This window comes from Otolemur garnettii, unplaced genomic scaffold (assembly GCF_000181295.1).
Source record: "Otolemur garnettii isolate 467f Iridium unplaced genomic scaffold, OtoGar3 scaffold00017, whole genome shotgun sequence".
NCBI classification, from domain to species: Eukaryota; Metazoa; Chordata; class Mammalia; order Primates; family Galagidae; genus Otolemur; species Otolemur garnettii.
In genome coordinates, this window is record NW_003852412.1 from 7,304,977 (window position 1) to 7,323,995 (window position 19,019).

At 36.5% G+C, this 19,019-nt stretch overlaps 1 protein-coding gene across 3 annotated transcripts in view; it reads left to right on the forward strand.

Moving 5' to 3' along the window:
* TNPO1 (transportin 1) overlaps positions 1–19,019 on the forward strand; it is a 100,823-nt gene that overhangs the window by 70,636 nt on the left and 11,168 nt on the right. For 2 of the 3 annotated variants that reach the window (XM_023510865.1, XM_012802778.2), the window contains exons 10-20: positions 948–1,008; positions 1,530–1,698; positions 4,691–4,843; positions 5,834–6,059; positions 8,483–8,654; positions 10,052–10,138; positions 12,258–12,365; positions 13,028–13,186; positions 13,267–13,354; positions 16,659–16,757; positions 17,252–17,347. In XM_023510865.1, the coding sequence (XP_023366633.1) occupies positions 948–1,008; positions 1,530–1,698; positions 4,691–4,843; positions 5,834–6,059; positions 8,483–8,654; positions 10,052–10,138; positions 12,258–12,365; positions 13,028–13,186; positions 13,267–13,354; positions 16,659–16,757; positions 17,252–17,347 (1,418 nt within the window). The remainder of the gene's footprint in view (positions 1–947; positions 1,009–1,529; positions 1,699–4,690; positions 4,844–5,833; positions 6,060–8,482; positions 8,655–10,051; positions 10,139–12,257; positions 12,366–13,027; positions 13,187–13,266; positions 13,355–16,658; positions 16,758–17,251; positions 17,348–19,019) is intronic. The other variant, XM_023510866.1, reaches the window with a different exon arrangement.

Sequence of the window (19,019 nt, forward strand, 5' to 3'; positions counted from 1 at the left end):
GTACTCATTAAATATTTCTTGTTGATATTAATGTTTTTATATGGTGTTATGTTTAAAAAATTTCTTTGGCCAATAGGAAGTGTCTAAAAATTTTTTTTTTGTTTGTTTAATGGCTACATGTGGCTTCAGGAGAATTCTGAATAGTTAGATCTGTTCACAAATAATGATCTGCCTTGTTTGTCTTATTGTAGATTGCCATATGGACAGGTTTAGCTTCCCCATATCTTACTTTCTGACCTCTCATCATCTTACTAGCCCAGCTTTATCAGTCCCTTATGTCCTACAAACTTTATTAGGCCAATCTGCCACATCACTCAAAGACCCTTGACTTCTGTGTTCTTCCAATCTCAGATTCCTTGATTTGTTCTTTTTTCATCTGACAGACATCATAATCACAAATAAATTATACTAACCATAAACTTCTATCTACCCTGCATGTGTCTCCCAAACTTTTTTTTCAGATGAGCTGAACTTACTAACAGCTGTATTTTCATTTGAGTTTTCATTTCCTACTTAAGGCCCTGAATAATAATTTTTTATCACCAGGGACCTCACCCCATCATTCTCTCAGCTTTTCCCTCTTCCCTCTTTTTTTTGTAACTTTTTGTGTAATTATGGAAAACTGATTACAAGTCTTAACCTAGTTATACTAGCTTGTATAATATTTTATGTTTAATATTACTATTACTATTTCAGAATTTAGAAGGACTTTGAGCGTGAAAGTTTGGCTAGTTCACATTTCTTAAACCTGTCCAGGGAATTTCAATTCTGCTTTCTTTTTTGCCTATCAGTATTTTCTTCACTTAATGAAGAAAACATAAATAGTCACTAAATATACTCAAAGACAGTATTAGTAGTGGTTGTCTCACTAGTTTTATTAGTATGCATAAGGTTTTTAAGAGTTCTAATTCTTTAGATCTTTCTTTCACAAATTCATTTCTTTATAGGTTAATTCCTGTGTTAGTGAATGGCATGAAATACTCAGATATAGATATCATCCTGCTTAAGGTAAGGAAACTTTTCTGATGAATAAGGAAGACAATTTTTATATTAGTATATTTTTTAATTTGGTCAATAAAAGATTTCTTTAGAATAGATTTACTGTTGTATATGATAGGCTATAGAGATTGAGAAGTAGAAGTAAACATGAATTTGGGTGATAATAAATTCTTGCTTTATTGGAACTAATTATAACATCAGTAGGGTTATAATTAATTTTTCCTTTATTTAAATTACTTGGAATCTATTTAAAAGTATAACTTCTTAAGTGTGCTGATCTGAATTTGCTAAGGTACATTTAGATTATACCAATCAATAGAGGCAGTGTAGGTAGCTGAAAGGGCCTAATTAAACCTAGCAGGTGTTATGTTAATATCTTCTCCCCTCTGCACAGGAGAGTAGTTATCAACCACTCAGGAAGTATGCTTCAAACTGCTGTACATGACCCCATCTCTGGATACTCCCGATTTTTTTTTTTTTTTTTAGCTTAAATAATACATGTCACCGAAAGTTTCTTTTAAAAAAAACAGGGTGATGTTGAAGAAGATGAAACAATTCCTGATAGTGAACAGGATATAAGACCACGTTTTCACCGATCAAGAACAGTGGCTCAGCAGCATGATGAAGATGGAATTGAAGAGGAAGATGATGATGATGATGAAATTGATGACGACGATACAATTTCTGACTGGAATCTAAGTAAGTCAGAGAGGGAAAGACACACTTAACAACTTTGGTAACTACTGAGATGTAATTCACATACTACAAAATTTCCCAATTAAAGTATACAATTTGTGGTTTCTAATATATTCACAGAGCTATCCAACCCTCACCATAATCTATTTTAGAATACTTTCATCACCCAATAAAGAAGGTTTATACCCATTAGTCACACCCATTTTTCCTCTAGCCCTAAGAAACTACCAGTCTGTATTCTGTCACTATGTATTCTATTCTGACGTTTCATATAAACGGAATCATGGAAACATTTTGTTGTGGTGGCTGTCCTGCACATGTAGTATATGGTCCCTTATAACTGTATTTCACTTAGCATAATGTTTTCAAGGTTTATCCACATTTTGTAGTATGTATCAAGAGTTCATTTTTTTATTGTGAAATATTTTTTATATACCATATTTTTATGTGTGTGTATATACACACACGTACGCATGTATTTGCATATACACTTGCATCAGTTAGTGGATATTTGTGTCATTTCCCCTTTTTGGCTATTGTGGATAGTATTTAATGCTGTAAATATTTATGTAAAGGTATTCGTGGGTTTTTAATTCTCTTGGGTATATACTCAAGAGTGGGATTGCTAGGTCATGTGGTAACTTTGTGTTTAACCGTTTGACGGTTTTCCAAAGTGGATGTACCATTTTACTGTCCTTCTGTCCTTTACTGTCCTAGTTAGATACTTCTAGTATCTAAAGGTACCAGTTTCTCTATATTCATTAACCCTTATTATTAGTCATTCTAGTGGATGTGAAATAGTATTATCTTGTGGTTTTGGTTTGCAATTCCATGATGGGCCTATTCTTAAATTTATTCATTAATATATTCTTTAAAAAGATATCTTACCTCAAACTACTGTTTCTCAAAAGGCTATATACATTTTGATACTATAAAATTATTATATGACAAGCTTTTCCTTTTTTTCCTAAAAGTGTGCTGTAGCAATCTGCATGATAATTTGCTGATTATCATAGATAATTCTCCAATAATATATATTGCTTTGTCATATTTGAAACTTTGAAAATAAGCTTTTTAAAATAATTTTCAGCCTTAGCTATAAATCTGCATTATCAGTGAAGCTGGCAGTCTGGCTCACACTCTTGAATTGTAGAGGAACCTATGCATCTTGTGTTTTGATTTTGCTAGCTTATTTTCAAATCTCCACTGCTATCATTGAGGGTTTCTCCATCTTGGCACTACTGGCATTTGGAGCCACATCATTCTTTATTGTGATGGCTGTCCTGCACATTGTAGGATGTTGAACACCATCTATAATCTCTACCCAAAGAGATCAGCAGCACGCACATAATTGGAACAAACAACAGTGTCTCTAGATACTGCCAAATATGCTCTGGGAAACAAAATTATCTCCAGGTTAGAACCACTACTGTAGTTCAAAGTGTTGAGATTTCTAGTGAAATACCTGTGATAAAGTGATTAAGGGTATATGTTGTCAACCTGTACTGTATAATCCATCTGATTATATAATGCTCATTCTTCCATTTCTTCTTTAGTGCCCTATAACATTTTATTTATAGTGCCTGATGTGGGAAGCACTAGGCCAAGGGCTATATATGCATATCACATTTAATCTTTCCAACAACTTTAGATAGGTAAAGAAACGGTAAAAAGAGAAACTTGCTGAAGGTTAGCATAGCTAGCACTAATAGTGTATCTCCAGTGTTGGAACCCAAGTTTTCCTTTAAGGTAACCCAAGGTCTTTATTGCTATCACAAATTACTTCCCAATATATTTTTACTTTCAGATGGGGGGTAGAACGCATCAAGATTATATTATAGATGACTCTACAAAAGTTGGGAGGGGCCACATTCCCTTCACATCCCGCATTTCTTTATATCCTTCCAGAAGTTTTTCTGTGCATGTATAGGAAAACACATGAATCTTTATTAGAGGAGAATCCATTTACAAAAGTAAAATCAGATTATATGTACTCTGCTGGGGTTTTTCTGTGTATATCTTATGCCTCATTCTGTATCAGTACATAGAGATTTTAAAAATCTTTTATCATTTCTAGTTTGTGATTAACCGTTTTCTATGTCTAGTTCACATTGGAAAAATTTTGATACTTAGTCCTTTTTGTGCTGCTGTCACTGAATACCCAAGACTAGGTAATTTCTAAATAACAAGCGTATTTGGCTCTCACTTCTAGAGCCTGGGAAGTCCAAAATCGAGGGGATGCCTCTGGTGAGGACTTTATTTCTATATTATCCCATAGTGTACAGGCAAAAGAGCATGAGAAAGAGCAAGAGCAAGCTAACCTTGCTTTTAATTTAGGCCAACTCTCTTGATAGCTTATTCCTGCCAAGAGGACATTAATCCATTCAGGAGGGCAGAGAAAGCCTTCATGGTCTAATCACCTCTTTATCAAGCACCACATGTTGGAGATTAAGTTTCTAACACCCAAACTTAGTGGGACATGCTCCAACCCATAGCAGTTAAAATTACAGTTTTGTTCTTTTCTAAATTATCATATTAATGAAATCCGAATTGATTTTGTGTCTCATAGTTAATTCATTATAAACATTTTCTGGCACATTTTATGCTTCATACACCTGTGACTTTTGTTCTAAACAATTAAGTAGTTACATAACTTGATTCTAAATGATCTATCACTAAAAACGTTAAGTAGAATTAATGTGTGTTTTGCTTTGTGATTGTAACAGTGGGCATCATATTGGAAGCACTGAATTGAGTGGAATAGCATATGTTATAATTTTTCTATATAGATAAAAGAATTGAAGTATGACAGTCATGAATAGAGTATCTTTGTCATAAAAATTGTAATAGAAAATATAGATATTTTCATGTGAAGACAATCTCCTATTTAATTGAATTCTTATGAAGAAAGTGTAATACAATAAATACTAATTTTTAATATGTATTAACTTATAGTAGAGATTAATATATATTTTTTCATTAAATATTTCCTTAGGAAAGTGTTCTGCTGCTGCCCTAGATGTTCTTGCAAATGTGTATCGTGATGAGCTATTGCCACATATTTTGCCCCTTTTGAAAGAATTACTTTTTCATCACGAGTGGGTTGTTAAAGAATCAGGCATCTTGGTTTTAGGAGCAATTGCCGAAGGTAAGTTTAAGTTCAGTTTGAATTATAAAGTTCACTCATGCTAATAAGGGTAGTCTGCTTTAAGGAGTTGTTACTATATAAAGACTTTACTCTTGATCACATAGTATTATGAGGGTGGGGCAAAGAAGGCTATGTAATCCATATTAAATTCAAGAGAAATTTGTAGGTTTGTATGCCTACAAAACCTATCTTACCATAAGTTTCTGCTTAGAACCAGTTAACTATTGTCAAAAAGCTGTAGACTGGCTCGGCGCCTATAGCTCAACCGGCTAAGGCGCCAGCCACGTACACCTAAGGTGGCAGGTTCGAATCCCCAGCCCGGACCTGCCAAACAACAATGACGGCTGCAACCAAAAAATAGCCGGGCGTTGTGGCGGGCGCCTGTGGTCCCAGCTACTTGGGAGGCAGAGGCAGGAGACTCGCTTGAGCCCAGGAGTTGGAGGTTGCTGTGAGCTGTAATGCCATAGCACTCTACCCAGGGGGACAGCTTGAGGCTCTGTCTCAAAAAAAAAAAAAAAAAAAAAGCTGTAGACTGACTGCTGACTTCAGTCAGATGTTCAGCAGCCTTTTATTATTGTTGTAATGGAACAGAACAAGAGGACTCTGACGTCCAAAGCATCTCCATTGCTAGAAAAATAACTTTATTGCCTAGGTAACTAGAAGAAATCTAATAAGGCAAGAGTGTCATCACTCTATAAGGGCTATTATTAATTCTGTATAGATCTTTCTACAGGAAGTTGAAACACTTCACAGGCATTTCTGAAAATCATGATTAGTGTAGCAGACATACAAAGAAGACAACCTAAGGTCCTTGGGAGCAGTAAGCTCTAATTTCAGGTTTTTTAAATTATTTTCGGTATATGTTATCACAGTATATTTATAAATGGAAATACTAAAAATATTTTTCATGGGTATATGTATTTAGTATTTAGCTGGAACAATTTTAGTAAAATTTTAGCACTTTGGCAGATTTCTGTTATTTTTTTCTAGGTTGCATGCAAGGCATGATTCCATACTTGCCTGAGCTCATTCCTCACCTTATTCAGTGCCTCTCTGATAAAAAGGCTCTTGTGCGTTCCATAACGTGCTGGACTCTTAGCCGCTATGCACACTGGGTAGTCAGCCAGCCCCCAGACACGTACCTGAAGCCATTAATGACGGAACTGCTCAAGCGCATCCTGGATAGCAACAAGAGAGTACAAGAAGCTGCCTGCAGGTGGGACACATTCATAGCACGGTGTTCATTATGGGAGTAGGTAATTCAGTGAGCGGCTAATTTTCCACCTTACAACAGAATGTTTGTGTTGAACCATTAATGGAGTATTTCATAATGGAAAATTTTTCAACTATGTCAGCTCAGATTTCCTTTCTCTAAAGAGAAGTTTTTGCTGGATTGATCTGTAGATGTGGGGCTTGCATTATAGCATGTTTTACACGTGTTTGGTTGAGAAAAAATTTATTTGCAGCTTTTAAGGTATGGCTAAGAAGACATCAGCCTTTGTTGTTTCTTCCTCTCCCCCCCCCCCACTCAGTAGTTATGGTAACATAATTATCTTTTACCCTGATTCCCTCAGGCATCTGAAGTGGCACTGGTAGGGTACCTACTCTTGAAGGAATAACAAAATTTGACCACATTCACATCTTTAAACTACAAGTCAAATATCATAACTTCATAGAGAGTCCCACAGTGACCTGTGATCTGTCTCTTACCAACTGTGGCTTTTGAGTGCTTCGTAGATTCTATCGGTTGGGTTTGAGGCGCCCTTTTTTATTTTTATTTTTATTTTTGTTTTCTGAGAGACACAGGATCTTATTATATTGCCCAAGCTTGAGTACATTGGACAATCAACAGCTTACTATAGTGTCCCAATTCCTGGACTCAACTTCCTGAGTATCAGGGATTGCAGGCGTGTATTGCCATGCCTAGCTAATTTTTTATTTAATTTTTTATAGAGGCAGAGTCTTGCCACATTGCCCAGGCTGTTCTCAAACTCCTGACCTCAAGTACTCCTCCCAATCAGCTTCTCAAAGCATTTTTGCTTGTTTTTATTACTTTGAGACAGTGTCTTGTTCTGTCTCCCAGGTTAGAGTGCAGTGACATTATCATAGCTCATAGCAACCTCAAACTCCTAGGCTCACATGATCCGCCTGCCTCAGCTTTCCTAATAGCTGGGACGACAGACATGCGCCACCATGCTCAGCTAATTTTTTAATTTTTTTGTAGAGATGAGCTCTTGTACTCAAGCTCATCTTAACTCATGGTCTCTATCAGTCTTCCTGCCTTGGCCTCCCAGAGTGCTAGGATTGTTAGAATGAGCCACATGCCTGTCTCTCTCTTTATATCAGACCAGCAGCTGGTCTGATCACTACACATATTTCAGTTTCCTGGAACAAAGTAGTCCTAAAATGGCCTGCTCTTTAATGTTTATAAGTATCTGTGCTTTTACTGTTAACATTGGTAATAAGAAGAAATAACTGCTGAAAGGAGGAAGGTAAATTTGATTTAGACCTTACTAGATCAGAAGCAGTAATATCTGGAAGAGTTGAAGTTCTTAATGAGATGAAAGAAAGTCCAGCAAGGTGGCGAGTGTGATTAATAGCATTGTTTTGATTTAAAATGAAGGGAGGATATAAATTCTGTTTGGTATCCTATAATTTATTAATTCACATTAGTTAAACATGTACTAAAATGCTGGATTTACAGTCCCTGCCATTTTGAAACTTGTAAACTAGTAAGAAATACCAAATGACCATATATTTATAATTTGTGGCAAGTGTTATGAAGAAAATGAATAAATATCACAGTGCTGTATGATAGGACTTTCTTATCTATTTGTCCTAATAAAAAAGCCGTACATAAGGCAGATTTGTAGCAACAAATGTATTCTGCACCTTAATGCATATTAGAGAATCATTTAAGGGGTGGTAACCCCTAGTATACATCTGACAGTTTAGGTAAGTAGAGTTCAAGAGTTTTAATTCTGATTTCAGTAAGCAAGAACAATCACTAGAATGTAAGTTCTCTAAGAGAATAGGGGCACCCTTTTGTCATTGCTGTATTCCCAGCAATTGGTAACTAAAATAGTAAGTGCCAAATAAATTTATTGAATGAACAAATAGAAAAACCAGCAAGATTTTAGTATTCTTTTTGAGATAGAGTCTCTCTCTGTTGCCTGTGCTAGAGTGCAGTGGTGTCATCGCAGCTTAAACTGCTGAGCTCAAGAGATCCTCTTGCCTCAGCCTACTGAGTAGCTGAGACTGCGGGTGCACCATGACCTGGCTAATTTTTCTGTAGAGACAGGGTCTCGCTATGTTGCCCAAGCTGGTCTCCTCACATCAGAGGATCCCTTACCTCAGCCTCCAAAGTGGTAGGATTACAGACATAAACCACTAGGCCTAACCAACACAGTTTAATTTTATTATAGTAGTTAAACAGATACCTGTAGGTGATACCTCTTAGAAAGGAAGAAATGGGAAGGAAATTAAAAAAAAAAATTAAGGATCTAGTTATGATGAAATAGGCATGTAAAGTGTAAATAGATATTCTATAAACAGTTGGTTTAGTTTCTTATTTCTACTGTAAAATAGAAACTGTTCCTTTTACATACCAAATAACTTATTTATTTATTTAAATTGTAGTGCCTTTGCTACCCTAGAAGAGGAGGCTTGTACAGAACTTGTTCCTTACCTTGCTTATATACTTGATACCCTGGTCTTCGCATTTAGTAAATACCAGCATAAGAACTTGCTCATTCTTTACGATGCCATAGGAACATTAGCGGATTCAGTAGGCCATCATTTAAACAAACCAGTAAGTATCTTTGGTTAATTATTATGAAAAATTATGTATAGCATAGTTATAATCAGTAGGTTGACATATTTGGAAATAACCATGTTTGGGGATATGTGAACAGTTAGTGTTTGCTACTGGAAAAATGTAGATCTTACGAAGACAGCATTTTAAAAATAAGCCTATGCTTGGTGTGGAAATTATAGTAGAATCTCAAATGAGTTAATACTTTCTAGGATGACTAAAGGAAAGGGATAACAATATTATTTGGATTTATACTTTTACTTAATTACAACTTTTTGTATCTGCCATTGTAGCTTTAGAATACCACATCTAGATGTCTTTGTTTTCTCACCGTAGCATACAAGTGTGGGGAGTATATTATATTAAACAATTAGAGATTGGGGTAATAGGTTAAAAATGCTAACTGATGCCTTGGCACTTGTAGCACAGTGGTTACCAAGGCTAGCAGGTTTGAGCCCTGCCTGGGCCAGCTGAACAACAATGACAACTGCAACGGAAAATAGCCAGCACTGTGGCAGATGCCTGTAGTCCCAGCTACTTGAGAGACTGAGTGAAGAGAATCGCTTAAGCCCAAGCATTTGAGGTTGCTATGAGCTGTGATGCCACAGCACTCTACCAAGGGCGACATAATGAGACTGTCTCAAAAAAAAAAAAAAAGCTCACTAGTGGTAGTGGAGAAGCACTTTGTCACTAGCAGTACTAAGAGTAAAAGAGGAAGATGGATTTGTTTAAAGAGGATTTAAGTGATATTAGAATTTTAATGTAACTCAAAATAACCTGCTGAAGAGTATTAAAAAATCGGTTTTAGTTTTTTTTTTAACTGCTGTGCTAATGAGAAAGTTTTTGGTTTTAAGTTACACTTAAAATTTGGTGCAGGGCAGTTGGTTTGTAGGTTGCTTTGGTGATGGTTGTTTGGCTTTGTTTTATTGGGGGAAGGTTGTGCTTTTCCAATAGTTTTAGAATTTGTCCCCTAATCTACATGACTACCATGCTTATTCGTGTTATGGATTGTTGCTCAGTTTAAATAAGGTTGCTTAAGTGATTGTGAATCTCATTTTTTTTTACATGTGCCTCATATGTTTACCTGTCAGTTTATAACGTACGTAACAACAGCTATGTTGTATGTTACGGACTCTAGGACTAAAAGGATTCTGTCAATAGAGAGTAAAACTTAGATCTTTCTTGATTATGACTTAACAATAGTATATTTTGATACCATGATGTATTTATATTTCATTTCAAAAAAGATACATTAAAAATAGAACAAGGTCATGTAAATTAAAAAAGGCAAATGAAAGGAAAATTTTAAAAGGAACAGGGTAGAGCAAAGAATGATACTTGTTTAGATATGACAACAGAACTTTATATATATATTTTTTCCTCGTTATAAATAGGAATATATTCAGATGCTAATGCCTCCACTGATCCAAAAATGGAACATGTTAAAGGATGAAGATAAAGATCTCTTCCCTTTACTTGAGGTATGTTGGGCTGGTTATTTAGTTAACGTAGTGGTATGTTTCAGCAAAAGCACATGTTCAAGTGTAAATAAACACAAATAGACATGTAGTAAGAAAAGTGTTAATAAATTTATATTCTGAATAGTTGCTGTGCAAATGCCCAATAAATATGTAGCTGCTACTTTAATTATGATACTGCTATACTAAAAAATACTGTTAAATAGAAAAAGCATCATGGCCCGGGTGCAGTGGCTCATGCCTGTGATCCCTGCACTCTGGGAGGCCAAGGCAGGCAGATCCCTGAGCTCACACATTTGAGACCAGCCTGGGCTAGAGTGAGAACTCGTCTCTAAAAATAGCTGGGTGTTGTGGTGGGCGCCTGTAGTCCTAGCTTCTCGGGAGGCACAGGCAAGAGAATCGCTCGAGCCCAAGAGTTTGAGGTTGCTGTGAGCCATGATACAACGGCACTCGGAGGGGTGGGGGGGCGACAAAATGAGACTCCTGTCTCTAAAGAAAAAAAACAGCATAATGGACATAGTATACCTTTATGAAAAGTAAGTAAAGGATTATACATGTCACTAACTTACTCTGCTTAACAGGAAATTTAAACTATGTCAATTACACATATACACGCACACACAAGGTATATCTATATACTCACATATGTATGTGAAATAGTATTGGGACTTGCTGCCAGTAAGAGAATGCCTTGAAATTTCTTTTTCTGGCTCGGCGCCTATAGCTCAACCGGCTAAGGCTCCAGCCACGTACACCTAAGGTGGCGGGTTCGAATCCCCAGCCCGGACCCGCCAAACAACAATGACGGCTGCAACCAAAAAATAGCCGGGCGTTGTGGCGGGCGCCTGTGGTCCCAGCTACTTGGGAGGCGGAGGCAGGAGACTCGCTTGAGCCCAGGAGTTGGAGGTTGCTGTGAGCTGTAATGCCATGGCACTCTACCCAGGGGGACAGCTTGAGGCTCTGTCTCAAAAAAAAAAGAAAAAAAGAAAAAAAGAAATTTTTTTTCTTTGTATACGTGCTACTTTTGCAATTAAAAAGAAATTTCATGTTGTTCAGGTGTAAACGAACATGATTGAATTGACACTGATGGTCAGTTTAGTTTTGTTCTTGTTCCCCAAGAATAAACAGTGACCCCATTATTTCAGGGATCACCAGCTTCTGCCATGGATTGTTCTTAGGCAAAGAAGTTAAGTCTTCTGTGCCTAAGCACATGGCTAATTTTAGGTCACACAAAATAAAAATCAACATGGCTCATTTTTTATGTACAGTCATCCCTCAGTATTCTTAGGACTGATTCCATTCGGGATCCTAGTAGATACCAAAATCTGAAGATGCTCAAATCTTACATAAAATAATGTTATTTACATGTAACCTATACACATCCTCCCAGTATACTTTAAATCATCTCTAGATTATTATATTGTATATACCTAATACAATGTAAATGCTGCCTAAATAATTGATTATACTGTATTTTTAATTTCTGTTTATTTTTCTGAGACAGGGACTCTGTTGCCCGGGCTAGAGTGCAGTGATGTCATCGTAGCTCGCTACGACATCAAACTCCTCGATTGAGGCAATCCTCCTGCCTCAGCCTCCTGAATAGCTGGGACTGTAGGCTAATTTTTCTGTATTTTGCAAAGATGAGGTCTCAGCTGCATTGCCCAGGCTATGTTTTCCATATTTTTGATCCAAGGTCTGTTGAACCACAGATACAGAATCTGTAGATACAGAAGGCCAATTGCATTTATATTGCTTTCAGGCAGTGGCTCAAAATATGCCTGGCAGTGTTAGTCCACCTATATCATGACCATTTATGGGAGCATAAACAAACATATCTCTTATATTTGAGGGGAAAAAATAGAAACACTTTAATATGCAATCTGCCCTTGATGGAGAACATGTTTATTATAGAAATTTTTCTTCTGAGTAACCCTCTCCTGATTGGCAGATTAACAATGAATGACTTCCAGAGGAGAAGTTGGAAGAAGATAAACCTGCTACTGTAAAGTGTAATGCAAGTTCATAAATAACCAGGATCCTATTGACTGTAGTTTTAAGCATTAATTGTAGTTTTATAGTATACCCAGAAAATTTAGCACGTGTACTTTATTCTTTCCAGTGCCTATCTTCGGTTGCCACAGCCCTGCAGTCTGGCTTCCTTCCATACTGTGAACCTGTGTATCAGCGTTGTGTAAATCTAGTACAGAAGACTCTTGCACAAGCCATGGTATTTTTTTTAGTATCTTTCCCTTCTTGTTTCTAATATAGTAACTGCCATGTTATTTAACTCATGCTAACTTTTAAGCCCAGGGCTCCTGAAACTGAAACCTCTGCTCATTGTTTTTGCTGTCGATTGGCATGTCTTTCCCCACTTTCTGCTGGAATATGTTCTTCAATTGCCATAACTTCCCATCACAAATTTCACCTTGAATATTTGCCTGGCAGCTCTTTGAAGTCAGATAGTATGCATAGTATACAGTGACATCATATTTTTGTGCATACTTAAGAGGTAGGATTGAGCGGTTGTCATACAGGACCACCCAAGGTCTGGTCTACTCCACACCTAAATACTTAAAGGAATGACAAAAGACTCATTTCTCAGTAACTAATTCAATAAGTATGTTGTGAGTTATATGCAATTCATGTGGCATACAGCATAAAAATTCTAGTGTTGCATACAGAAAACAAGAAAACAAATATTTCACCAAATTAGGATCATTTTGTTTACTCTATGTTCTTAATAAAACACCATGGCCATAAGGAAAATTTTTTTTCTAACGTGGCAGTCACTGTGTTAAAACATTTTTCTAAAGGTAGGCATATAATGCATACAAACTTTTGAGTAGTTGATTAAAAGCAAACTTTTATAAATACTGTGTCTGATTTCAGCTGAACAATGCTCAGCCTGATCAATATGAGGCTCCAGATAAAGATTTTATGATAGTGGCTCTTGATTTACTGAGTGGCCTGGCTGAAGGACTTGGAGGCAACATTGAACAACTGGTGGCCCGAAGTAACATCCTAACGTTAATGTATCAGTGCATGCAGGTGAGACTTGTAAGATTAAAACGAATTGGAACCTATTCCTCTGTGTCACATTGGGGTTAATTTCTTCTTATTTCTTGTAGGATAAAATGCCAGAAGTTCGACAGAGTTCTTTTGCCCTATTAGGTGACCTGACAAAAGCTTGCTTTCAGCACGTTAAGCCTTGTATAGGTATGAAAGTTTTCTACTGCTATGAATGTGGCTTTTACACTTGGTCTTAGCCAAAGGCCTAGAAGGAATATGAACGTGGTTTATAAAAGTTACCTTTACATCAGCTTTGTTTTTTATAATAATATTAAACTGAAATTCCATGGAATCTCAACTGGTTACAGTGAAATTTCTCTGAAGAGGGGAGGATGAGGGGAGCTCCTATTTCATTGAACTCACCGTCATTTCAGCAGCTTTTTAGGCTCTCATGTAACTGGAGGAAAGTTTGCGTAGTATTACTTTTAGGGTAAAGGACATGCCTTGGTGTACTGTATTCTACTTCATAGATACTTTTTTGAGTTTGAGTAACCTTTTGTAGTAGAGGTACCCAGAAATAGTAATAATAAGATTTTCTTCTCTATAAAACCAACATACTTTTTTAGAGATCATAGAAAATGTCCAACAAATGTCACTTTTAAAGTATATAATGAGATTTAGGAATTGTTTCTGTTTTAATAGCATCCCATTTACTTTGGCCTTTTGTAAAGATAATAAGGGATCCCTTGAATATTGTAACCTGAATTGCTCTCATACCTAGGCGGTTAAGTGATTTTATTTTTATCCCCTTCCTTTCCATATATCTCAACATGTTGACACAATTGTGGTTTTAATAGTATTTCTCTGAGTATTAACCCTTTGACTACAGAGTGCTTAGAAACGAAACATGCCTATAAGGTGTCGATTGCACCAGAGTAACATCAGAGTCAGAAGGTTAACGTTAATTATGATGTATTGAGAACCATCTAGTTAAAGTCTAACCATTCAGTTCTAGTCTAAAAGTGGAATTCTTTTGGGAATCGTAACATACATATACTTAACCATTTAATTTTGAATTTAAACTTAAAGGATTTAATATTTTTTATTATAAAAAAGTTTTTTAAATGTAAAAAAGTGTAACAAGCCCTCTGTCACCCTGCTTCTGTTTTTAACTGTGCTTATTCAGTCATGTTCCCCACATAATATTAACCATGATCAGACATACAGACCCCAAATGTCTTAATATTTCAATACCTACCTCTTCCTTCTAATTGCACTTTATTGTTAAATTAGACTTTTTTGTCCCACATCGAGATTTTACTGATGGCATCTCTCTAGTTCATTTAACATGTTTCTCTGACCTTTATATGTACTATAACTAGCAGTTTGATACAGAGACTAAGTTTAATAATCGGAATATTGGCTTGACTTCCATAGCACAGTGGTTGCGACACCAGCCACATACACTGAGGCTGGCAGGTTTTTTTTGTTTTTGTTTTTTGTTTTTTTGAGACAGAGCCTCAAGCTGTCCCCCTGGGTAGAGTGCCGTGGCATTACAGCTCACAGCAACCTCCAACTCCTAGGCTTAAGCGAGTCTCCTACCTCAGCCTCTCACCACAACGCCTGTCTATTTTTTGGTTGCAGCCGTCATTGTTGTTTGGTGGGTCCGGGCTGGGGATTCGAACCTGCCACCTAAGGTGTACGTGGCTGGCACCTTAGCCAGTTGAGCTATAGGCTCCGAGCCAGGCTGGCAGGTTTGAACCCAGCCCAAGCCAGCTAAACAACAATGACAACTGCAACAACAACAACAAAAATAGTCCGGCCTTGTGGCAGACGCCTGTAGTTTCAGGTACTTGGGAGGCTGAGGCAAGAGAATCGCTTAAGCCCAAGAGTTTGAGCTTGCTATGAGTTGTGATGCCACAGCACTCTACTGAGGATGACATAGTAAGACTCTGTCTCATAAATAAAAAAAAAAGAATCAGAATATTTTATTCATAAGACTTGGAAAATGGTGTGGACTTTTTTTTTTTTTTTTTTTTTGAGACAGAGCCTCAAGCTGTCCCCCTGGGTAGAGTGCCGTGGCATTACAGCTCACAGCAACCTCCAACTCCTGGGCTCAAGCGAGTCTCCTGCCTCCGCCTCCCAAGTAGCTGGGACCACAGGCGCCCGCCACAACGCCCGGCTATTTTTTGGTTGCAGCCGTCATTGTTGTTTGGCGGGTCCGGGCTGGGGATTCGAACCCACCACCTTAGGTGTACGTGGCTGGCGCCTTAGCCGGTTGAGCTATAGGCGCCGAGCCAATGGTGTGGACTTTTAAGGAAGTACACAGTATCTAGCTGTCTCTTAATTTATGTTCTCAACCAAGATGGATTATTGTCTAGATTAGTGGTTCTCAACTAAGAGCAATTTTGCCCGCCAGAGAACATTTGCCAATGGTCTGAAGACATTTTATTTTTATTTATTTATTTATTTATTTATTTATTTTTGAGACTGAGCCTCAATCCGTTCCCCTGGGTAGAGTGCTATGGCATCACAGCTCACAGCAACCTCCAACTCCTAGGCTTAAGCGAGTCTCCTACCTCAGCCTCTCACCACAACGCCTGTCTATTTTTTGGTTGCAGCTGTCATTGTTGTTTGGTGGGCCCGGGCTGGATTCGAACCCGCCACCTTCGGTGGATGTGGCTGGCACCTTAGCCACTTGAGCCACAGGCCCCGAGCCTGAAGACATTTTAAATACTGGGTCAGTGTTAGTATTACCTGGTGGACAAAGGCACTGATTCTTTCCCTCTATTACCAATTTATTTGAGTTTAGAATTTTTCTGTTGTTGTTGGTTCTCTGTGTGTGTACATTTTTGGGGTTTTGACTTTCTGACAGCCAGTGCGAGCATGATGCTCAAGTTACACTGTTAGAAGTGGGAACTTAATCAGGTTGGCCCCTGCATCCCTCCTGCTGCATCCCTCCTGTTATGACTGCGTAGCCCAGGTTTTTTATTTTTTCTGTCTTAGTTTGTAATGAGGCATTTTCTGAGAATCTCATTCCTTTAAGTGGAAAATGGTATTTAGAGAACATAACCTGAGCACTAGGGTGAAAGTTTCTGCTTTAAAAGCCAAAATCATTTACGTAAAAAAGAAATTCTGTGTGTGAGAAACTAGCTTTGAAGAAAATTCTATTTTATCGTATTTTCTCTACTTTAAATTTGAATTTCTTTAATCTGATGACAAGATTACTCCAACTCATTTGAATGATAAATAAAATGTATCAAAACTTTTCTACATCATGTGAAAGTTAATGGCCAGCTACTGTCTCCTTCAGTTCTGAAATATTTTTAAACAATTGCCTATCTTTTCACCAGTTCTATAGTTGATTAAATTAAAATTAATTGAAATGGTTTTTAATAGTGAAACTTGCTATTTGTTGCCTTGCTTTCAGTCTTTGCCTAGTAGATTTCCTTTAAAGTATAGTACACTGTTATTGAGAAGTTATATAGTTTAAAAAATTTTTTTTTCCTAGCTGATTTCATGCCAATCTTGGGAACGAACCTAAATCCAGAGTTCATTTCAGTCTGCAACAATGCCACATGGGCAATTGGAGAAATCTCTATTCAAATGGGTAAGATTTGTTTTTTCCCTCTTTAAAAGTACACATTTTCAGCCTGGTGCTGTGGCTCATGCCTGTAATCCTAGCACTCTGGAAGGCGAAGGCAGGTAGATTGCTTGAGCTCAGGAGATCAAGACTAGCCTGAGCTAGAGCAAGATCCTGTCTCTACTGAAAATAGAAAAACTAGTCAGGCCTGGTGACTCATCCCTATAGTTCTATCTACACAGGAAGCTGAGGCAAGGGGAATCACTTGAGCCTAAGAGTTTGAGGTTTCTATGAGTATATGAAGCCACAGCATTCTACCCAGAGCAACAAGATGAGACTTTGTATTTAAAAAAAAAAGTCTAAGTTTTCAAGTGCCTTGATATTTTCGTAATTGTTTTATTTAAATGATTTTTATGTCTACATATCACATGTCATAGTTATTAAGGGAAGCAAAGTATTTTACAGTGATACTTTAACATCCAATTTTTTCTTTCTTGTTTTTTCTTTTTGGGATGATCTAGGTATAGAGATGCAGCCTTATATTCCTATGGTGTTGCACCAGCTTGTAGAAATCATTAACAGACCCAACACACCAAAGACGTTGTTAGAGAATACAGGTACCATATGACTGAACTGTTTCAGTGAAGGGAAAATTAATTGCCTTTTAACTTTAAGATGCGTAGAGAAACCAAAGCAAAGCTGGCTTTAAAAACTCAGCTTATTATTTAACAGCTATTTTGGATTCTCAGTAATGACATGTACTATTTTAGCTACATCCCATAACCAGTTTTCAATAACTTTGGAAAATATTTTTCTCTCCCATCTCAGTGTTTTAATACTTCCTAAAATGGATCCCAGCTAACTATTGAACCATATGAATTTTGCTTTTAAAGTAATTTGGAGAGTAACTGGAAGCTGGGAAAGTGCGATTTTTTTTTTCTTCAAAATGTGGTCTAAAATAGATTGCAATTCAGTGGCTAATTGGTTAACAATGGCATATGTATTTTGTATTTCGTATATTTTTCTTCAAATTGGGGACTTAAGCAGTACCTTATGGAATTTTTAATTAGGCTTGTTTCTCTTTTGCATTTATAGAGAGCATGTTTATATTAAAGAGTACCTTCCATACTATAGAACACATTCGAAAGTGATTGGGTTCTTTGTTTCCACCCTCCCTGATTATTGCTAATAATAATGAAAGATTTAAATTTTGTTTCCATTCAGGTATATCCCTTTCTTTATATACCAAGATAATTCCAATATCTTATTCGTAGTAAATGAGGGTCTTACCAAAATACTAGACAAAGATTAAATAAGGTTTTCCAAATAAGAAAGTTTCTTTTCAAAGGCATTTTAATTTGGTATTTTTTAAATTATAGAAAGTTTATTTTATCATAATGCATTTAAAATTGATAAAGTTTATTGGTATGGAAGGAAATCTTTTAATTTTTTGAAACACTTATGTGGCTGTTTGGCTGTATGGGTACTGTTTATTTCACAAAGTGAATTAAATTTTCTTGCTTGAAAAGTACAAAATCCTATGTATAGGGTGGTTATGAAATCTTGTCAGGTTTTTATCTCTTCACAATGCAGTACCTATACATGACATTCAGATTTTGAAACACTTGCCATTATAAAATTATTGTTGAACCTAAAGAAACTCCTGTTTATTTTTAAATGTGAATGCATAACTGCAAATAAATGTTGAGTGTAATGTATATTAAAGTTTCTTGTGGGATATCATCTGGTGATACAGTTCCTTTTAACAAATTGGCTTTATTCGATTATATTCTACATATGATTATATCCTAAGCAAATAATACAATAATTAGTAATGCCCTACGAGTCAATGGAATGAATTGGTACCATTGAGAGAAACACTTGAAATTCATTAGATTACTCTTAATACAAGTGTCTGCATATAAATTATTATTTTCTTTCTTACCCAAAAGAATGGGTTTTCTTAATAAAATCAAGGTCAATAGCTAATGGTCTCAATTTTAGCACCTTGTTATTATCTCAGTAGTTCATAAAGCCAATTCCTTAGTATGCTGTTACTTGCTTTTTTTTTTTCCAATTAGTATATCCTACACTGAACTTTTTCAATGGACCATCATCTGCTTTATCGCATGTTTCATTGGATTGTTCATACTTGCCTGTTTAATGAGAATGTTGCATAGTTTGTGTCTTTTGAACATAGGTTTTCTTTCTCTTGCTTCATATGAATCTGCTGGATTTTAGTATTATCTGTGTAGTTTGCTTCAAGTAATCCTTAAACATTTTTCTTTA